General features: G+C 35.5%; 3 protein-coding genes across 5 annotated transcripts; all 3 read left to right on the forward strand.

The window, feature by feature from the left end:
* Window positions 1–1,035: 1,035 nt before the first annotated feature.
* Window positions 1,036–6,252, forward strand: CYCJ18 (cyclin J18). Of its 2 annotated transcripts, XM_086233825.1 has the most exons (10): window positions 1,036–1,107; window positions 1,204–1,283; window positions 1,414–1,513; window positions 1,615–1,713; window positions 1,974–1,991; window positions 2,077–2,147; window positions 2,258–2,384; window positions 2,483–2,543; window positions 4,812–4,937; window positions 6,115–6,252. In XM_086233825.1, exons 1-9 carry the CDS (start codon window positions 1,036–1,038, stop codon window positions 4,895–4,897), a joined length of 714 nt encoding a protein of 237 aa, XP_086089951.1. In that variant the 3' UTR covers window positions 4,898–4,937; window positions 6,115–6,252. The 2 variants fall into 2 exon arrangements, with proteins under 2 accessions (XP_086089951.1, XP_086089950.1); XM_086233824.1 differs by lacking the exon at window positions 6,115–6,252 and having other exon boundaries at window positions 4,812–5,038.
* Window positions 6,253–10,601: 4,349 nt separating this feature from the next.
* Window positions 10,602–16,639, forward strand: LOC147295703 (65-kDa microtubule-associated protein 6-like). Its single transcript, XM_086230537.1, has 12 exons — window positions 10,602–11,347; window positions 12,399–12,602; window positions 13,359–13,625; window positions 14,101–14,316; window positions 14,394–14,549; window positions 14,658–14,817; window positions 14,911–15,062; window positions 15,329–15,416; window positions 15,491–15,564; window positions 15,653–15,727; window positions 15,976–16,317; window positions 16,442–16,639. Exons 1-11 carry the CDS (start codon window positions 11,273–11,275, stop codon window positions 16,297–16,299), a joined length of 1,791 nt encoding a protein of 596 aa, XP_086086663.1. The 5' UTR covers window positions 10,602–11,272; the 3' UTR covers window positions 16,300–16,317; window positions 16,442–16,639.
* Window positions 16,640–17,319: 680 nt separating this feature from the next.
* Window positions 17,320–22,149, forward strand: IAR1 (ZIP metal ion transporter family). 2 transcript variants are annotated; one of them, XM_086230538.1, is made up of 11 exons: window positions 17,322–17,984; window positions 18,350–18,433; window positions 18,565–18,614; window positions 18,984–19,035; window positions 19,392–19,511; window positions 20,215–20,468; window positions 20,759–20,908; window positions 20,990–21,097; window positions 21,470–21,571; window positions 21,662–21,706; window positions 21,813–22,149. In XM_086230538.1, the coding sequence occupies exons 1-11, from the start codon at window positions 17,687–17,689 to the stop codon at window positions 21,966–21,968; spliced, it is 1,419 nt and encodes a 472-aa protein (XP_086086664.1). In that variant the 5' UTR covers window positions 17,322–17,686; the 3' UTR covers window positions 21,969–22,149. The 2 variants fall into 2 exon arrangements, with proteins under 2 accessions (XP_086086665.1, XP_086086664.1); XM_086230539.1 differs by lacking the exons at window positions 18,565–18,614; window positions 18,984–19,035 and having other exon boundaries at window positions 17,320–17,984.
* Window positions 22,150–22,777: the final 628 nt, after the last annotated feature.

The following is a 22,777-nucleotide window of genomic DNA, read 5'->3' on the forward strand; positions in this document are numbered from 1 at the left end:
CTAGACATACTGTTTATCTTTGTTGGCTAGCTTCCTCCTCCTAGGGGTTTTTTGAAGCTTAACACTGATGGGTGTAGACATTCTTCTTCTGAAATTATTGGTGCTGGAGGGCTGCTCAGAGATAATAATTGTGACTGCTTGAGAGGCTTTTCTTTCAATCTTGGTATTGGTTCTGTGTTAGAAGTTGAGTTGTGGGCTTTATTTTGGGGGCTCTCTCTTACTAAGGAGTTTGGTTGCTCTAATTTGCTTGTGGAAAGTGATTCAGCTGTGGCTGTTTTGTTGATTTCTAAGGATGTTGATAGTTCTCATCCTCTTTTTAGCCTTACTAATAGTTGCAAAATTCTTATTTCTGATTTTGCTAGTTGTTCAATCTCTCATGTTTATAGGGAGCAAAATGCTGCTGCAGATTGCCTTGCTTCTCTGTGCTTTGTGAGGGAGCTGGGGATTCATTGGTTTGAAGTGTCTCCTGCTGAGGTCTTATCAATTCTGTTGGTTGATGCATCTGGTTCCTCTTGTGCTAGAGCTGTGTTAGGCTAGGTTTCTTCTCTGGGCTTTAGCCCTCCTTTGTACCAAAAAAAAAAAAATTTATAAGAGATTGAAAAGAGTAACATGGAAAAGGGGTACTCTAAAAAAAAAAAAAAAAGTAATGTTATTAGCACTTAACCTCTACACTCCAATCATGGGTACAAGAAACTATAATGTAATGACAATAGTGCTGCATTAGCTCTCCTCACTCAGCATCTATTTGCTAATTTTGTAACTATCTGCGCTTTGGGCTTTTGTTTTGGGCCTAGCCTGTATTAGCCTCCCCTTGCGATGGGCCCTTCCCTTGCGCCTTTCCAGGCTTTTAATGCAAATCCGTTTCTGACAGAAAAAAAAAATATATATATATATATATATATATAATCTCCTTGAAGGCTTAAAGCATACCTATCCTATAAATATTTCCCAATTTCAAAATCTCCCGCAAAAACAAAAAAGTTAAAAATAAAAATGGTTGATTCGCTTTCGCTATCCGCGTTCGACAGCGTAGAGATGCGGAGAGGGTTCGATTCGGCTCTGCCTCTTCGAGCACGCCTCCTACATTTGCTCTTACAATCTGCTCACGTCAGTCTTTTATTTCCATTCTCATGAATTTTTTTTTTCTATTTAACAAATTGTTCTCAATCCCTCAATTCTCATTGATCGGAATGCAAAATTTAGAAACTCCAACTTGATCCAATCGTCAAATACACCGCATTGTCAATCTTCGCTCATAGATTCTACCCTCGGTTTTTGTCCAGGTAAATCCTTAAATTTACCCGCTTCATCCTAAATTGCTTCATTTAAACAAATTTGATTAATCGTATAATTATTTTTTATTTTTCAAATTGAAAGTCTGGGTTTGTCACTTCACTTTTATGTAATGGAAAGGTCAGAACAAGGCAATGGCATGGGAAACTGGCTTTTGCAACCACTGAGAGAGAGCAATTTGCAGTTATTTGCGCTGGTTTCTCTTTGGATTTCAACCAAAGTAAGCTTTCATATTTCTTTTCACTGCGAATTTTCTTTTACTGTTCCTTCTAATCTATCCCCATCACATGTAACCATGTATACATCGATGCTTTCCTATAGATACAGGGTTCTCCTGCATTGTCTGTGAAAATATTCAAGTCTTTGGGAGACAAAATCATAAAGGAACAACACTACATGATTCGTGATTACTTGGAAGCAGTAAGCCAATTGGCTCAATTCTTATTATGAGCTTTAGGGCCTTTTGCCAACAGCTTCTCCCAATAACATATATTCTATGAAAATGTCTTTAAAATATATTTTTGCTTATTGGGTGCTGCATAAAATCTTTTAAAATTCCTCAAAAATAGTGTAAAGGTATATTTGCCTCCCCAGAAGCTGTTGCCAAATGTGCCTTTACCCTTACTAAGATTTCAGTAACAGCTCTACACTTCCCTGTGGTTGATGAGAATATTTTATAGGAGGTGGTCTTAATGCAGGTAAACTCATAAGCTCTCGAATTTTTTATTTTTTATTTTTTCTAGTGCACTACTGAGATTCTGAGATTATATACTTTTGTTAAAGGTAGTGAACTTTGAATTTGGTTTGAAAAATATTGCTTTTGTATACTTTGAAGAGCTTTTCGTCCAATTCAAGTAAGTTTTCATTATTTTCATTGTACTATTAGTTTCTTCCATTCATCTGCTTATTTTCAAGGATAACTAGTTCGCATTTTGATTCATCTTTCCTCGGTTTTTGAGTTCAGGGGAGTTGCAAAGGTTGGGGAACTTGTCAACTTTGAAGCGTGCATGGACATCATGGATCTTCTTTATGAGAAGGAGGAGACATTGATGCTCTATACTTCTCCTCGTTCTCTCGCTGCATCAATCTTGGCATGTTTAGTAAATTGAATTTTAATCATAGTAAATAAATATAGCCAATTTTAATTTTCGTTCTATTTTGTATGATATGTTTATCTATTTTTTTGCAGGTTGCTTCATATGTCATCACAGTTCCTAAACAGACATGGGAATTTCCTGTTCTTCCCTGGGGTAAGGTTTCTTATGTTTTTCTCTTTCGTTGATCTGCTTTATCAGATCTTTTTTTTTTTCCCTTCCAAATCTGGACCAAACTGACACCTAAGTTCTAGAAATGCTTGGCATATCTATTTATTAGTTGTTTCTGCCCATGACTTAGAAATGCTTGGCCTATCTATTTACTGTGTACCACGACTTAGGAAGTAGACAGGTTTTCTTTTTCAATAGAGAATTTTTGAAACTGTGCTTATAAATTACTGAAACTGATATTCATTATGAAAAAGAATGGTATTCTTCATCACTTTTAGGGCCAAAAATTGACTATAGAAGGAATGGTTTCTTAGGGGTTGTATAAGAGTTTTAAACTATCTTTACGGATTAGTCAGGGGATTAGCTGCCTTTCCAAACAGACTTACAGTCTCTGAAAACAATTGGAGTAGATAAAATTTCAACTCACAAACAGAATTAGATCTCACTTTCTATTTGCATGCGTACCATGGATGGTGTAATTATGAAGATTCTTAAAGAACATATTCCAGTTCCAAGATAAAGAGAAAAGTGCATTTCTTAGCAATTTTATCTGATGTGTTGGAACAGAATCTGCTGGTTGATTGAGTGTTAAATAATTGCTCTTGAGGTTTTTCACCCATTTGGGAAATATTAGAAAACCCTAGTAGGGACTGGGGACTATGAGAAATTTCCTGGTGACCTGTGAGGTATGCAGTATCCAAGGGGCTTTTATTCCCTTATTTCTCTTTTTTATCCCCAACTTTTTGGTCTCCTTTCTACCACTAAAATCATGGCAATTGGGCCTGAGATTTTATTAGCCCTACACCTCAAGTGGACCCTTAATTATTTCATCAGCCCACTTTGTCTAGTATTCGGCCACCCAAAGGTTGTAACTTGTAAGTTCAGACTTTTTTTTTTTTCATTTTCAAAACTTTGTAAGTTTAGATTAGAGTACTTGGTCTTGCCAGTGATGTTTGATGGGCACATAGATAGGAGACTTTAACTACTGGGTCCCAATTCTTGTGAGGAATCAAAATGCTTGTAAAGATGGAGATTGACATCTTCTTTCCTTTGTACACTGACTAGTTGTTCCTCAACAGTCCAGTCATCTCCCATTCCACAGCCTTGTTTGATCTTTGACCACCGGCCATATCCGATCATCAATTTGGTGGTCCTTTGCTCATATGTAACAGTTAAAACCAGCACTCCCTTGGTTCATTGTACCATTTGTACAACTGCATCGAATCCTTGCTGACAACATATTCATTTTGAAGGTAATGTACTTAGTGTCACAACTTTGCATAACTATTAACTGGTACGCAAGTAGCTAGTAACTTTATTTCATACTCTTCACTCAGTATCTATAGTTGCACACATGGTACAGCTGGTAGTATGAAAAAAATCATTAAAATACAGTACTCAGCAGACCAAACCCGAAAAACAAAAATTAAAATAAATAATATAAGCATGACACAGTTATGCCCTATATATTTAAGGGTATTGTGATTTGATAGTTAAGTACTTCTGGGTTTCTGGCTGTTTGTGTTTATATACTCTCTTGATAAGTGCTAGGATGATGAAAGAGAGGTGCATATTTATATATGCATATGTATTAACATGAAACCACACGTGTGAATGCGATGAAGTTGGAAGAAGAGAATTATGATAATAATTAACGTTGGTGATGGTAGGAGGGATTCCCACTACTGCAACCTGTCCGTCTTCACTTCCACGTACTGGTCCTTATCTAAAGACATAATGTTACCGGTTGATCTTGACCATATGATTCATATCAGAGGCCAAAAGGGGGTCCATTTTCAATTTTCCACACCCACCTGTTCCCAGGTTTTGTCATGATGTCATCTTTGCTTTAAATTTCAAGGAGATTGATGCTTACACTATGACCTACGCTACCCCATTGTTATTTGTTAGGTACTTCCTGTGGTGTTCCTACTTTTAATAATGTTTTGTTTCCTTATTTTTCGGTGGTTTTGTACTTTCCATCATTTTTGTGTTTTTAAACCGCCACTGCATCTCCAGTGTACTCCCAGTCCCACCCTACAATCATCCACTTCTTTATTTTTCATTTCCTGTTTCTTATCATTTTGTTGAACTTCCATTAAGCCGCCACCTCTCTGTGTTGGTGTGGGTATGTGCTTATACCCGCATGTGTCTGTTAAATTATATTGGACCAACTTTGACCATTAATTATTGTTTGCCTGACAGAGAGAGTACTAGTGTTCCTAATTGAAAGAATATTTTTTTTATATGCAGTTAAGTTTGTGACAGGATGCGAAGAAGAGGATATTCTAGACATCGTCAGAGACATTCTTAAGCATGTATTCGATCTTTCTTGCTAGATAAAATAGATGGTTCTGATCTGAAGTCTGAACATCCCTGGTAGGTTGTCTGGTTTGGTATTGGTACATTAATTAAGTAGGATTTCACTGCTTTAGTTCTGTTGTCGCAACTTCAACCTGCACATGAATTGATGCACACAAAGCTACTTGTCTATTTTTTGGCCATCTAACAAGAAGCAAATCTATTTGGTTGCAACTATGCTGTTAAATATAGATTTAAAAAAAAAAAAAAAACCATCATATTTAGTACCATTTTTTTTTATCATTTATAATTTAATTTTCCGATATTTTTGGTCATAATTTTCATTGACATTGATATTTAATACTTAAGGGAAAGGAAACTAGAAAATATGTAAAGAGGGTGTTGGCCATTCCCCATTCATATACATCATTAACACACAAGAAAGTACTTTTAAGTTTTTTTGAGACCCAAACCACCTTTACATTTTGGCTGACAGATAGTGTCAAACACTGTGATCTGTGGGCGCAACCACACGGCTATTTGATTTCACTCGAGAAGTTGCCCATACTTTTCCTCCTTTCTGTTGTTGGGGTCCATTTAAAAACAAATTAAGATGAGAGATGCCAAAAGTGTATGAAGTTGTCTCCTTGTGCTTGTGAATTTTCTTATCTATATAATCTCTCCCTTACAGCTTTTTTTTTTGGGCAAGAGAGATTTCATTAGATTAAAGTGAACAAATACAAAGGATAGTCAAAGTATAGTCAGTCCAACCAAATTTGTCTTACCTTTGAGGTGAAGTTTGGTGCACTAAATATTGAGTTTGGTGCAGTTTTTGTTAAAATTAAATACAATACTTGAAATGTTTGTTGGAATATTTATTCAGAACTGCAATACTTTTGTCTAATTAATCCCATCTAATATTGTTTGATTTATCACAAGATCTGATCAGAATAATGTAATGCTGTTAATGCTGTATAATGTCTCTCCTATTTTTGTATGTTGTGTGCCAGTGCCTGCCTTTCATCTCTGCCCTCTTCTGTTTCGTTGTTTTGTTATGGTTTATTTATATAGTAGCGGTTTATTTATATAGTAGCACCATCCTTTTAAGGTTGACGTTTTGAAACATTCAATGTCAATGTGTGATTGTGTGGGCTATTCATGACTGAATTTGAAGTTACTACAATTAACAATCATGTTTGTACGGATTTCAAACTTAAAACCATCGTTTTTCTTTCTTTTTATTGTTTTGTCTTAGGAACACGATGGATAGTTGGATATTACCACTGAAGTAATAATGAATTTCTGCTATTTTTCAAAACATATTATATTATGTGGTAGCCTGGTAAGTAGGTGGATGTCTACCAAAAATCAAGAAATAGACTATTAAATGTGCTACACCAGTAATATTCCCAAGCAAATAAAGAAAGAAAGAAAAGTTATTGGCACAAGTACAATACAATTCAAGTTAGTTTGATGCCATGTCAACCATGCATGGCTTTAAATATCAACCGATAATGGTAGCTACAAAACAAAGAGTGCACAAGTCATGTGAGCAGCGAGCACAAATTTTATTTTATTGTGAATTTGTGATATTAGTGTAATTAACTGGAGGAATTGTATGCGTGTTGAGGTAATGAGGTGAGTGATATTGGTGATAATGCTAATGGGGTTATCCTTAATCCTTGTACTTAGTCCTTCTATAACAAATTAAGTCCATGACATGGCTGCTTAAGGTTACATTTGCACTAATTGTGTCGGCTAATGAATCCAAGCAACTAACCCCCAGTATTTAGTGCAAAATCGTACTGGTCTTCTTCCCCAGTCCCCACCCAACAGCCGTATAATGTATATTATTCCTTTTTCTTCCTTTTATTCAAGGGGTAGGTATCCACTATCTTCATCTTTATCAACTTTTATTTTTGTGGACAACGTATTAGCATTCGGCTTTTGTTGAGTTTTATCTTTTTTTTGCTTTTCTACCATCTCTCTCTTTCACATCGAATTGAAGTAGTGATCATTTCATTTGGGTTGTCCATGTCTTCATGATGTGGTATAGATTTTGTCTTTGTTTATTTTTCGTTTTTTGGCCACTGTCTTGGTTAGTAGTTTTTTTTTTTTTTTGGCCACTATCTTGGTTAGTGGTTAAGTAGGAAAGTTCCAGCGAAAATGCCCAACACTCCTTCGGCATCATTCCTTGGGTTACATTTTGAATATTTATTTTTTTTTTTGTAAAAAGAGATTGTTATAGGCCAACAAAATTTGGATTTTCAAAACTCGATTTTAGCTTAGGCAATAATATCTTTAAAACTCGGATTAGTTTGTTAAGACTTACAATCAGATCTTCAAGATAAGATTTGATAAACCAAAATCGGATGCTAAAGACAAGATTTCTTTAGTCTAAATAAAATTTTTGAAATAGCTGCCACAGTGCCACCCAAAACTCAAAAAGATTCATTATTTTTAACCGATTTCCAGTTACAGTGACATAAAAATCTTTCATTTCGGCAGCAGAATTGCTTGGATTATTATATTCCTACTTTTCGTGTCTTTACGAAAAGACAAAACCTTTTTTTTTTTTGAGATTCCCTTTACTCAAGGCTTGACACGACCAGACAATTATTGTATAGATCGATATAATATGTAGCTTACTCGACCAACTATTTTATACATTGGCCCCCAAAATCCAATAATTTTTCCAAAATCGGATGGCTTTTGAGACGCTATTCTTACTCTAATTACTTTTCTAATTCCATTAAAAAGAAAGATAATTTCTTAAATTTTCTGTATACAAATTATGATGCCAATTAAATGCATGGGTATGTAGTGATATAGATATGCAATTTTCTTTGTGTACGATGTTTGTTCATTTATTATATAATGGATGTGAGCTTTTTTTTTTTTAATGATTTTTTTGTATCTCATTTCTACATAATTTAGTATTTAAAAATATAAAATTATCGTTTGAAGTTATATTTTAAATTTTGAATATAAAATTTAAAACTTAAAACTTAAAATATATTAATGAACGAAAATCTAAAATTTTAGAGTTAAAATTTAGAATTTAACTGATGAATGACTCTCAATTAATTATTTATACCATAAAATATGAAAATAAGATCAAAAAATAAAAAAAGACAAAAAAATTACATGTACGTCTTGCACAAATAAAGACTAGTGGTAAATACTAATTAGCAAGCAGTGTTTGAAATATAATTGATTGCTATCCAGCAAGAGATCAATTTTTTCACTTGTTTTTTTTATCTTTGTTTTTCAAGATAGGCATGGCATCTAATTAAATCTTTCTATAATTGGTATGATTGGCATTGAAGAACAGTGCTGGGTCCATTCTCTTCATCATCAACATCATGCACATATATTTTTCACCGCCAGCTTTATATAGTTCCTTTGTCTTTGTCTTGGACCACCATTTCAGCTCTCTCTCTCTCAATCATCTAAGTAATATTATAGGACAGCATATATATATATGACTTGAATTATTAATTATTTGAACAAATGATAAAGTATTGTGACCTAATATATATTCCACCAAACTGACAAATAATGGTTAGAGAGATGATTTTATTTATTGAGACATAATTGGTATTTATGTAGGTGGATCAGACGTCAATCATAATTGTTAGCTAGATATGTACGTGCGTGATAATATATTCCATTTGCCCACAGGGTTGAATTAGATCGATGATGCATGCCTTCCTTCCTTATTAATAAAATATAATCTTTTTAAATCAATAATTGCATGTCCTTCATGAATTTTAAATTCACTCAATTCAGGATTTCCTCTCACAGAAAGAAAAAAATATTTACTAAACCAAATAATTATTATCATAAAAGTTTCATATATATCTTCTTAAAATTTATTTTCTACGTATTTTTTCTAGACAAATGAAAATGTCACATGCAGGGCCTCACGCCCATCCAAGTGAAAAGTACATGCTTGTTTTCTAATTAATAGTAATGAACTCTGCATAAAACCTTACTTCACCATACTATTAATAGTAATTAATAGTAATGCTTGTTTTCTAGAAAGTTTATATATAGTTTTACACTACTCTTACTGTGTTCATCGAAATTCCTCTCTCAAGTCTCAAATCTAAATGTATGTTGTCTCCACACTCGCGCACATGGACTTTATAATATATATATATATATATATATATTTAGGCTTCCGCCGAGAATGCTGCATTACTTTTATTTTTATTTTTTTACTTTTGAACTTGGTTCATATCAAATGTTGTATTCATATGATCAACTTAGTTCAAGTGTCCATCTCATGATAATGTAATTATATAATAACTCATATATCACTCAAATACATTAAGGCACTTGAAAGTATTTCTGACATACCAACCATTTGATGTATTATTTTTGCTAAGCAACCGCTTGATGTGCCCCTTAATTGATGTACTAGCTAGCTAGCAGCCCAGGACTTATATATGTACATATATATTTGCACAATCGCAGTCATGAAGTTAATTGTTACTTCAAGAGAATGACCCACTGGCGTAAAGTTTATGACATTAAGATGGTTTCATCAAACAAAGGTATACTATGGGACTGAAAATTAAGTTAATTGCATGCTAAATTATGGAAATATAATGGGGGTAAGTACCAGTAATCGCTCTCCCTTCCCTCCATGATCCCTACCTTAACTACAAAAATTTCCTTCTTTCAAATGAGGGAAATATGCGTACCTTACCAAATAAAGAAGTTGGCAATGATTTCATTTCAAAAGAAGTTGGTAATGATTAATTAAGGCTTCATATATGAATTAATCAGCATCTTTCATATAGTTGATCTATGATATAATTAAGTATGATGTTAAAAAAAAAATATTGTGAGTGAGGGTGGGAAAAAGGGTATGATTAAGGTATTCGATTCCTTCTAATTACTATAAACAAATAAATTATAAAGGAACTTTATTTGTAATAATCACATCGAATGCTCAAATTATCTTAATCTTAATTGATTTTCTTATCTCACTCACTATTTGGGCCAATCCCAAACACTCTTATTCAAAAATCCTTACTCGCTCTTTTCCTTTCATTCAAGCAATCCGAAAGCATTTTTCAACAATAATAGCCAAATAAATGGGGCTGATACATATAAATCAGAAAAAGAAAAGAGTTACACAAACTGAAACCAGTTAATTATAAGCTAAATCTTTTTAAAGTTAAATGAAGGAATAAGTTTCCAACAGCAATATTCCATCTTTTTCTTTTGCTTTTTTTATTTTATTTTATTTTATTAAGATAAGAAGTTTGGTGCTGGGCAGCTGACAAAAACAATATAGTAGCACATTTTAATAATCATTTCACTTTCATGTGTATAAGAAAAGTTGCATATCAGACCTAAAAAAACAAGTTGCATAGAAAGCTAAGTCTTAGTGGCTTCCTCTATAGCGGAGGGAATTAATTTGACCCAAAAAAAAAAAAAGTGAGTCACCATCTTAGATTTTTAGTTTGCATGGATCACACTTAAACATCAATAACAGCTGCTAATCTGCTGTGATTTGAGTCAAGTCACTATAAGAGTTTGGACTTTGGACTCATCACACCACGCGCCAGTGTCCCATGAGTCTTCTTTTTTTTTTTTTTTGGCCAATGTCCCATGAGTCTTCAATTCCCGTTTATGCTTGGAAAGTACATTCCACGCGCAGAAGCTGATGCATAAAAGAGAAGAAAGAAAACGCCCAAGAAAATAGTCTACTTTACTTTAGGCTAATGTGGAGCTGAAGCAGATCCACCTGCTACATTGAAGCATTTTAGCCTAACCTCCAAACCCATAAAATAAAATAAAGATAGTCATAGTTCTTTTTCACTGTATTATTACTAATACAGTAATACTCTAATGCCAATGATTTTCTTTTTCTTTCACTAAAGTCTGAACCTTTACCCTAATCTGCTGCTCTCTCTCTCTCTCTGTCTCTCTGTCTCTCTGTTGTTGCTGTCTTCTTTTTTCTTTTCTGTTCCGTTCCGTTCAAAACCCATCTCGGAGATCCTTTGCTTCTTATTTTTCTTTCACATTTTCTTGAATTTTTTTTAAAGAAGAGCTAAAGGAAATAGTTTTGTGGTGAAGACTGAGAAGAAGCTTCAGATCTGGAAGGGCTAAGGTTGTTTCAGGCATTGGAGACACGGCCAAGTGTGTCTTGGTCTCTTGGTCTCTCTTTGACTTAAAAACAAACACTTGTTAATTCCTTCCTCTTTAGCTCTCTTTCTTCTTTCTTTTCTGTTTCCTAAGCCTTTTCAGTTGGTCTCTGCTTCTTGGAACCTTTGCTTGATTTTTGTTGGGTTCTCTTGGTTGCTGGGAACTTCAAAGCCCACCAAGAAACTTGCTTCCACTTCAATTACAGAGAGAGAAAGAGAAAGTGAGTGAGTGAGAGGGATCTGTGAAAAATGCTGGCTCTTAGTAGTCCTACCATCAGACTGCGTACTAGCAGTGGCTGCAATGTTTTGCTCAAAGAGCTTCAGGTCTTTTTCTTCTTCTCTTTCTGTGTTTTGGTCTCTTATTGTTTCTAAAGAGTAAAGCTTGAACCTTTTTTTTGGTGTGCTAGGAAGAGAGCGTGTGGTTCTTCTTCTTGGCAATTTGCTTTATCATTATGGGTTTTCAGCAACTTTATCATGTTTTGGTCTGTCAAAAAGAAAACATTGATTATTTCTCAAAAATGTGTCATAATGGGTCTAGTGAGCTACAAATTAGAGTCTCTTTTTTTTTTTTTTTTTTCTTTCTTTCTTTTGGTTTTCTGAAGCGCCAAAGCTAGTACATGTGTCTTCGCACTTTCTGAAGTTAAAAGGTCCCGTACACTTTGATCTGTTCACCATAGTTTTCAAACTCAGTTTCTCTTTCCGTTATAGTGTAAGATTGAGCATGGTTTCGATCAAAGATGTGCTTGAATATATTAATGCCTTTTATGTTTTATTTCTATTTATTTTCTTCAACTGGGTTCCTTTAATTCTTTAATTTTCGACTAATTTCTTTGTAAACTCATGCCAAATTTGACTATCTATTTTGGACTCATTTTCTTTAGTCTTTTGTGGGTTAGGAAGTGGGTCTTCCCGAATTGTAAAGTTTCTAAAAAATTTGGTCGTTTTAGTATCTTTATTCTAATGGGACTGGGTTCTGTTTGCTTGTTTCTCATATTTTTCTTTGGTGTTTGGTTTCGAAGAAAAGTAGTGCTGAATGTGAACATTGGAGTATGAGATTTGACATTCTGTTGGTTCTTCCAACTTTTGATTAGCTTTGATTTTTCTAATTTTCTTTTTCAAAATGTTCATTTCTTCTCTGGTATTATTTCGAGGGATGGGGTTCGGTGGGAATGTAGTTTCTAAGACTTTGGGTTCTTCAATTTTGTTTTCCAGTTTCCATAGTTCAACATTATTTCTTCCTCCATCTCATTTTTTAAGTTGTTATTTTTTTTTCAAAAACTTTTTCTGTTGTGCGAGGTTTGTTGTGGAGTAGTTCACGGAAGGAAGAGAGAAGGGTGCTAACTGTTTTTTGTGTTGGCTTTTGTTATGGGAGCAGCAAATATGGAATGACATTGGGGAGAGCGAAGCAGACCAAGACCGCATGTTGTTGGAGTTGGAGAGGGAATGCTTAGAAGTTTATAGGAGGAAGGTTGATGAAGCTGCCAATGCCAAGGCACGCCTTCATCAGTCTGTTGCAGCCAAAGAAGCTGAGCTCGCAACTCTCATGGCTACTCTGGGGGAACTTAATCTTGATTCACCGGTAAAGTATCCATTGAAACCTTGTCATTGTGGAAATGATCATTTATTGACCATTGTTAAGTTTCATCCCTCGTGATTTTTTTTACTCCTATTTGTCCTCTTCCCTTTTGTAATTTAGGCCAATGTTTTATCTGACTTGAAAAGCATTAATTTTTAGCTAAATTTGTAAAGTTTGTTATTGTCCATTGGAACCTGTATGGGTACCATTTCATTGTGATGCTTATAAATCAGTCCAGAGATCCCCAAGTCATCAGATGTAGGCAAAAATGCCTTTGGCTTGTAATGTTTTTTAGATTTGAGTAGGGTAGCAATTTTGGAAACGACATGAAAACACGTCACGAAAAGATATGAAATTGATGTCGTGTCGTATTTGCGGCCCATCAATAATCTGGTTAGGATATTTTTGCTTAAAATCATATTCCATTTCCAGTTATTGTTTTGAAAATTGGTATTAATATATCAAAAAAAATATGTTCACCAGTTTTTGATTTAAATTTTATTATTGTTTCTTCAAACTCCTGTTCCTGTCTTGTGTTTCTCAAACTTTTAGAAGCTTCCATTCCTTATCTCACACAATCATGTATACATACGGATACACAGATATGTGTTTGCATGCTGGGAGGCATATGCTGCAAGAGTTTCTTACATAAACAACTACGAACTATTTTTTTACTGATTGCTGTTACCAGTTGCTGTTTCAGTCACACTTGCCCCTACCATTTCACTTGATCATCTGATTCTAAAATAAAATTTACAGATCCAGATGGAGAAGAGATCAAATTCATTGAAAGAAAAACTTGCATCTGTGGCACCACTGGTAGAAGATCTAAAATTAAAGAAAGAGGAACGGATGAAGCAATTTTCAGATATAAAGGCACAAATTGACAAGATCAGTGGGGAGATATCTGGATACAGCCATATCAACAATGCTCTGATCAGTTCAGTAACGCTGGACGAACAAGATTTGTCATTGAGAAAGCTAACTGAATATCAAACGCATCTTCGCACTCTTCAAAAGGAGAAGGTAATCATATTTTGATACAAATTCACACTTTAAGTTATGCTAGTTGCTTAAATTGTGACATGATTTGTGACATCCTGGTAGAATGGTTATCTTGTAGTTGCAGTTATAAATATTTGCAAATGAAATTTAGCCAGCTTGTTAGAGTGGGGGTTTTATAAAATTATTAGGTATTGAAGTGTCAATAAGAATAGTGAGCTTGATGCTGAAGACATTTTCAGGAGTTTATAGCTCCATTACTGTTAACTAAGGATCACATTTTGCTTTGAACATAGTTGATGCCGAAGTGTCACTTTCTTGCTTTCTGATAATACCTTGTGGGTTGATTCTTATAACCAAAAATTGTTGGATAAACAAGAAAAATTTCCATATCATAGATAGGAAATTGTTTGCGTTTTGGATGCTCTGGACTGATGCAGATCCATTTAGTGTATTTTTTCTATATTGTGATAAGTTGAGTGTACTTTCTGTTTTGCAGTCTGACCGCCTTCACAAGGTTTTGGAACATGTGAACAAGGTTCATTCTCTTTGTGGTGTGCTTGGCTTGGATTTTGGCCAGATTGTTAGTGAAGTGGATCCTAGCTTGCACAAGACAAGCATAGAACAGTCCACAAACATCAGCAATAGCACATTGGAAGGTCTAGAACAGACCATTGTCAAGTTGAAATCCGAAAGGAAAGCTCGAATGCAGAAGGTAAATGCTGATCCTACTGTAAATGTCTTTTGCTTCTGACTTTTGAATCTGAAGTATAACCCTTTTTCAAAATGCAGCTAAAAGATATTGTAGCCTCACTCTTTGAACTCTGGAATTTGATGGACTCTTCAAAGGAAGAAATGAGTAACTTTTCAAGGATTACTCGTGTCCTTGGAAATTCAGAACGAGAAATTACAGAACCAGGCTTTCTTTCAACAGATATTATTGAGCAGGTTAAATAGCAATCCCCATTTTTTTTTTATTTCTTTTTTTTTGTACAACCATTTCTTTCTATTTTAGTTCTTTGAAAATTGATTAAATTTTTCTTATCTCTTTCACAGGCATCGGCCGAAGTGGAGAGACTTACTGAATTGAAAGCAAGTAGAATGAAAGAACTTGTTATGAAAAGGAGGTCAGAGTTGGAGGAAATATGCAGAATGATTCATATTGAACCTGATACAAACACAGCTGCTGAGAAATCAAATGCACTGATAGATTCTGGTATGAAACTTCACTTCGTCTTAAAGCAAGTTAATTAGATACATATGTTAAAATATATTTGCAAAGAAAGATATATGATATTTTTATGTTCAGGTCTAGTAGATCCATCTGAACTTCTGGCGAACATAGAAGCACAGATAGTCAAAGCTAAAGAAGAGGCTCTGAACCGAAAAGAAATAATGGATAGGATAGACCGATGGCTATTTGCATGTGAGGAGGAAAATTGGCTTGAAGACTACAATCAAGTAAGTTTTGAGAAGTTTTGATAGCTTTTCAACATGTCATGATATGAAAAGGAATCATAATTAGGAATTTATGATTTCTTTTCTCCATTCCCCTCCCCTTGTGAGTTGGTTTTCTTTTGCTACATAAGTTGGTCTTGTTTAAGATATTTCTGAAGTTAACTTCCATTCACATACATTAGCTAGAATCCATCTTTCAGATGCCATGGTGTTAATTATTAGGGCTTCTAGTTTGTACTGTCTTTTGAAGATTTCTTATCGAATTCCAGGATGAGAACCGGTACAATGCTGGGAGAGGTTCTCACATTAACCTTAAACGTGCAGAACGAGCTCGAGTGACTGTAAACAAAATTCCAGGTATTGTTTTCTTTAGAAATCACTCATTTATCTGAGTCTGTAGCACTGTTAGAGCTGACAAGTTCTCTTTCCAGCAATTATCGACAATTTGATAAACAAAACACTGGCCTGGGAAGACGAGAAAAAGATGTTATTTCTTTATGATGGGGTGAGTTGTTACTTTGAGACAAGAGTTTTTGGATGTGTTTTCTCTGTGGGGTCTGTTGTCTTATAAACTTCCCTAACAATATTTGCAGGTACGATTGGTGTCGATACTGGAAGATTACAAACTGAGCAGGCGACAGAAAGAAGAAGAGAAGAAGAGATCCAGGGTAATTTAACCACACTGTTTTATTTGTGCCTTTCATGTATTTTAAGCAACAAGTAATTCTACAATTCTAAGCGGAATAAATTGTCACTCAAGGGTATTAAAGTAAAGTAGGTCCTCGTCAAATGAGTTTAGAAACTGACATAGTTTCTTTTGTTTAATTTATTGGAAAAAATTATTTTCAAGTGGTTCTTCCATGACCGTTTCCTGTTCCTCTGTGGATAATGTCCTTACCATTCTTTCCTTTTATAGGACCAAAAGAAGCTCCAAGATCTGCTCCTGACAGAGAAAGAAGCCATGTTTGGGTCTAGACCTAGTCCTAGAAAAAGTAACAGCTTTAGGAAGCCAAATGGATATCGTTCAAATGGGAATGGATCCATGACTCCTACACCTCGTCGGAACTCAGTTGGCAGTGGAACTCCTGAGCTCTTAACACCCCGATCCTACTCTGGGCGCCAAAATGGATATTTCAAGGAAATGAGAAGATTGTCTACTACACCGCTGAACTTTGTGGCGCTATCGAAAGAAGATACAATGTCATATGCCTCTGTTTGTGGTTCTCCCCCTCATGGTTGATTTTCAAAATTCGGAATTGTACGTTTCACTACCATCAACCTTGCCTGCCATTTATGATGTTGATATTATCTATCATTATTCGAGCGGCGGATTCTTGTTCTCTACTTTATTTAATTAGCGCTGGAACTTGGTATTTTTGCAGGAACAGGCAGCTGTTAACAAGCTAGATGAATGTACACTGAGTTAAAGCAGCAGAAACCTTGTGAATATGGAAGGGGGACTGTACACTACTAGTTTAAGATTGTAATTTGTTAGGGTACTAACTTTTGAGAACATAAATATGTGCTTTGAAGGTGTCCCTGCTAGTGCCAGGTGTAATAGTAGTTTTGGAATTACTTAACTTGGGAGTCTTGCATGTCAATATAGAGGAGCTAAATATGGGAGTGTTATACTTGTGCTGACCGTTTCAATGTTTGTGGGTTTTGCTTGTGTGTCGCCGTTTCCTGCATATATGTGGGCCCCACTATGATGTCTACCATTTCATTTTCATGTGGGTCAATCTGGTCATCTATTCGAAGGAAAATGCATAATCTTCGTGATGCTGCTCTGTAATCTGTGCTCTATGCTCTATGTTGCGTTTGGGTTGAGATGCTGTATGCGATGAACATATACTTTGCTTTGGATTTTTTGTTTTACTCTTTCTTCTTACTTAACTTTTTGATTAATGAGAAAACCTTCATTAGCATGTGAAAGCACTCATGCAGAGTGTCCAAGCAGAGTCCAGCATTTTATGCCAAAGCCTCAAAATCAAATGAGCAAATATTGAGCTGTTGCATAACCGAGGAACGTCTTCCCATTTAAAGTCGTCAACGGAAGCTGCAAGATAATATGGGCTTAACTAGACCCAGGCCCAGGCCCATCCTGATGTAGTTTTCTGTTTGGTTTTGGGCTCTAAGCCCGCCACAGCAAAAAAAAGAAAAAGAAAAAACCAAAAAGAAAATCAGATATTCAGATATGGCACAAAGTTATAGACTCGTATAGTCGTATCTTAGCCCAAAAAAGAAGAAGAAAATGGTAGACCTCTATTCTAGTGACCAAATCTAGCACTAGTAGTAGCAGTGAAGTGAAGAGTGAGAAAGGAAGGGCGTCTGAGGTGGTGTGTCAGATCAGATTCTTCTTTTGGGACTCGCAGAACAAAAATTGCAAAAAAAAAAAAAAAAAAAAAAAAGGAGATGGATGTGGTGACCTTCGGTATCATAATCGGCATTATCGTGCTTTTCTTTGGTGCCGTTTGTGTTATCACCATCGAAGGCACCTGCAAACGCCGTCCTTCTTAGTCAACACCCTCCACCCAAACAGCTCCTTAAACCCGACACACTTTAACACCAACCTTAATTAACATTAACTACAAAACCCACCTTCACCGACAACTGGGTTTTCTGAGAAAATGGCGTTTTGTAAGAAAGGTATGGCCTTGGTTCTTGCTTTGGTTTTTGGGTTCTGTTTGGATCTGAGTTTTGCTTCTGGGGCTCATGAGTCTCATGTTCACCACCATCACTGCAATCATGGGCATGACCATGACCATGACCACGACCACGACCACGACCACCACCAAGAGAGCTTGGTGCGGTCCAAGCTTCCTGAGGAATTGGCTGAGGAGGAGGATATGAAGCTGTACGGCTTTGGATTTAATCAACATGACCATGACCATGACCATTTTGGTGCTCTGCAGCTATCTGTTCCCGGTATTTCCTTTATATTTAATGATTGCAATTCCAATTTTAGTTGGTAATGCGATTCACTGTAATTCGGAGAGAATCGTCATAGAAGGCAGTAAGCTTATCACAGCATTCATAGCACTGTTACAAATTGATTGCCTGCTAAAAATGTGATTGAGCAAGAAATGGATTCCTATTTTCTCTCCCTTAATGATTCTCCAGTTTCATATTCTCAATTTTGTGAAATCCAATGAAATCAGAGAGTTTCCATGTTTTATTACAATACAGAGGTGCACTGTTTCTTATTTATTTGTTGTGTTACAGTAAAGGACCTTATCTCAAATGCATGCGCCTCCTGTAACCTTGTTCTTATTTATTGTTTATTTTTATAGGTCTCTGGATTCATTCATTGGGCTGCTCACTTTTGGTGAGCATGGCTTCCCTGATTTGCCTGATTATCTTGCCAGTAATATTCGGTAAGTGACTTACTTGTTACTTGTATAATTTCTTCTTGATGTTCTCATTGAGTTTTGCTTAATTAAGTGATACATTTTGCTTTAAAATGCCTGTCCCAATGACGGGGACGGAATTTATTGGATTATTGCAGTACAGGGGAAACCTTCCAAAGCAATTGTTGATTCATTGGCTTTATTTGGGGTCAGTTTCTTCAAGCCTGTTTGTTTAATTTTTAAACTCTAATGCTTCTTTGTAATTGTAAATTTTAAAATTACATGTCTTGGAGGGGGGTGAGTGTAGGAGTTTTTGGATGCTTGAAATGGTCAATTGACCATACTTGCTCATTATTGTGTTTGATGCATATCATGATATATGAACAATTGAAACAGTTTCCAAAATAGCTTTTAAGTGGAATGTCATTTATCCTAAAGTGCATGCAGTCAATAATTCTCATTATTCAAAGAGTTATTCATATTTATTTGAGCTATGAATCACTTTTAGCAATTAATGACCACGTAAAAAAGTATCCTTGTTTCTTTTCTTCAATTGGTATTTGAATTGAACTTGCAGGCTGGTGCTATGTTAGGGGATGCTTTTCTTCATCAATTACCACATGCTTTTGGTATGATCTTAATCAAATATTGGTTTATGATGCCTGCATTAATTTGCATCTTTTAGTTCATCTTTACACACTGTACAAATCTATATTATACGTAAAAGTCTATTTATACATAATGTATTTTGATGCTTTTAACTGATTTAGCAACTTTATTGTAGAGTGCTTATATTCCCACCCACCATTCCCCGCATCTCACCCCCTGCTCTTCCTACTACCACTATGATTGCTTATATTCCCATGTAAATTACTTTGATTCCATTTAGATATCTTCATAAGAATAAAAAATATAAGAAAACTCTATCAATGATATTCGTGTTTACATTTTATTAGTAGGTGAGTGAATCTAATATTTATTGCAGGTGGAGGACACTCCGACTCACATGACCACCATGCAGGTCATGACCATCATGATCATATTGGACATGAGCATTCACATGCACATTCTTTGGAAGATCTTTCTGTAGGGATTTCCATCCTGGGTGAGTACTAACATGCATTTTGCATGCTGTCTTAATCTTCTCTGTATGTCTGCATGAATGTGTGGTTGTGTGTCTCTGTGTGCTTTCACATGTGCTTGACAAGTTGACGTATGTCTTTGCATCTGTATGTATGTTTCTGCTCGTTTGCATAATTGTGTTTTCTGACATGATACATGAGACTATCTGTTATGCATTCCCCTACAAAAATAGAGGGGAAACAAATAAGAAATGAAGGATAGCTGGTGATCCATTAATGACAATTTTGTTTTACTGCTTTTAATATGGCTCTTGGTTGGTTTGGTCGAATGATTCAATTTTACAGGCTGAGTAGGAATGTATAGTATAAACTTCTGTCTTCTAGTGTCTTTGATACTTCAGTTCTTTGTATAATTTCTATTAAGATCTCCATCCCCACAGGAAAGAAAGGAAAATGTTTTCTTATTTGGTGCCTTTTACTGCATGCCATTTTTCTATCACAGAAAAAAAGAAAACACGAAAAAGGTTTTCTTGGTTAGACACTATTTAATGTCTTATTAGATGATTGTATATCACTTTTCCATATACCTCTGTTGGCCATAATCCCTTCTTTTACTTTCCTGATGTTTTTGTTTTAGTTGAGCTTGTTATTAAATTGGATTATTGTTAAGGGTTTTGCAGATTGGGGCTTAATTGAAATCTTATAGTGTTTTATTGGTTGTTGCAGCGGGAATTGTATTATTTCTTCTGGTAGAGAAGATAGTAAGGTATGTTGAGGAGAACTCTGGAGGAACTAATGCATGGAGTCATGGTCATCATCACCATCATCATAAGAACAGCAAGAAATTGAAGGATGATAATGATTCTCATGATGACTTGCAGTCAGAATCTTCCAATGGAAAAGATGGAAGGAAGCAGACAGATGAAGTTTCAAATGATTCTTTGAAGGAAAATACTCAACATGACTCTCATTTGCGTAAGGTGAGCAGTGTAGTTGGCAAATTGAGTTATCTTCGAATTTCAGGAAGGTTCTGTTCAACCTTTATTTAATGTCAGGCACAGATTCGCATCTGCTGGTTTATATGCATCTTGTGTAAAAGGTCCTCTCTTTCATGTTTATAATTAATGTTAAAGTCGAATAACAGCTTTGGGTTGGAGTTGTTGGACAATACAGATAAAGAAATATCTGATTTCTTTGCCCAATCTAATTTTGTTAATGAAGTTTAATTACTGGAATGCAAATGACGTATTGACATATTTCCATCCTACAGAGAAACACTACGAGTGATGGCAGGGATGATAAGCAAGATGTTGATGTTGCAAATGACTCCACCCATGATGCTAAATCCTTAACTGGAGAACCTACTCAAGCACCAACAAATCTTGTGTTTGGTTATCTCAATCTCTTCTCTGATGGTGTTGTATGTGTTTCTCCTTATTTGCAATCAAACTTGTACTTTTTAAAAAAAATGTGTTTTGAAAGTATTGTACTGCCACTGCAGCACAATTTCACAGATGGGATGGCTTTAGGAAGTGCTTTCCTGCTTCATGGATCTGTTGGTGGGTGGTCTAGAACTCTATTCTTGCTTGCGCATGAAATTCCTCAAGAGGTTTGAGTTCTCTCTTTTGCTCATTTAGTATGGAACTATGGATAATAGTGTGCATTCAAGGGTATCAACGTCTTTTTGTGTCAAACATGCAGTGTTAATACTGTATCCAGTCATGATAATCTATTATGTTATGATAGATAAACTTGAGCCATCTTCTTGCAGGAAGCCCTATGATGCAAAGTAAAGTGTTCTCTCCTCCCCAGTCCCATATTGCTGAGTGTAATTTTTTTAAAAAAAATAATAATAATAAAGAGGAATTCGTATTAGGACTCATATTATTGTGGGCCGAACAGTTTCATTTAATTGGAGTACAGTCTTCTTGTTATTGTAGTTTTTCTTGGAGCTTTAGAGCTTGGTTTAACTTTGTTTCAGGTTGGTGATTTTGGTATTCTGGTAAGGTCCGGTTTCAGCGTATCTAAAGCTCTGTTTTTCAACTTTCTCTCAGCACTCGTGGCACTAGTTGGGACCGCAATGGTAGAGTATTGTCTCTGTAGTAGGGTTATTTCTGTACAATTACCATCTTCAATGATTGAAAAGAGAGTTAATCTGTTGCTATTTGTGTAGGCTCTGTTTTTGGGACAGAATCCAGGACAGTCATCTTTGATTGAGGTGAAAAAAGTCTAACCTTTGAACGTTTTGGTTGGAAATTCAGTTCATATTTGGCTGTCATGACCTCAAGTAAATATCGCTTAATTTTGTTGGAACCTATTTGCAGGGTTTTACAGCTGGTGGATTTATATACATTGCTGTTGCTGGAGTGCTTGCAGAAATGAATAACAATGGCAACTCTTCAGTGAAAAGCACGGCAATACAATTAACTTCGTTGATACTTGGCATGGCAGTTGCCCTATGTATTTCACTTTATGAATGAAAGTGCATTTTGAAATTGTGACTCAAATATTCAAATGAACCCACTGCACAGGTATAAGAATCACATTACTTTTCTTTTCTTCACCTAATGTCAAGGATCTGATATTTTTGTGGTGAATGTGGAAACGGGACAAGGGAGGATAAACAAAGGAAGATTGGGTTAACCTTACCTTGCCTCTATACATTCAGGGGCTATATTATATGTTCTTGCTTTAAGAATTTCTGGCTGTGCCATGAGTCTCATTGGGGCCTTTGCTTAGAATAAGCTTTTTTATGAACCTCCCTCCTTTTTAGGACCTTAGGCATGTAGCTTTGCCGAAAGCAGAATCCACGTGACTGGAATGACGTGTTTGTTTCCATTGCGCATGTTGAATTTGTGCAAGCTTGATTTGTCTTTTGCCAAGAATGTAGTGCCTCTGATGCTTTCACCTTCCATAGTTCCTTGATCGGAAATTGTCTTTGTGGACCAAATCTTACTAATTGATAATGTCTTGGGGTCTACAAATTGGGGATTTTTGAGACCTGGTTTCCCAATTTAATCCCTGAGCTTACTTCCATTCCATATAAACACAAACTTATAATTATTATACATTTACTGCCCCATAGTTATATAAAAACATGGTATGACGCGTTTGAACATGCCAATGGGAGTTGCAAAAAGGCCATGCTACATATAATCTTTGTATATAAGGTGCCATATATTTGATCAACTGGGCCATTTTGTGATCGATATTATGGGTCTGAAAATAAAAGAGCAGATGCAGAGCAGGAAGCAAGGATTATTGAAGTGATAGGGAAGCAAAGTTTCAA

The sequence above is a fragment of the Dryas octopetala genome, chromosome 2 (assembly GCF_963921425.1).
Source record: "Dryas octopetala chromosome 2, drDryOcto1.1, whole genome shotgun sequence".
NCBI classification, from domain to species: domain Eukaryota; kingdom Viridiplantae; phylum Streptophyta; class Magnoliopsida; order Rosales; family Rosaceae; genus Dryas; species Dryas octopetala.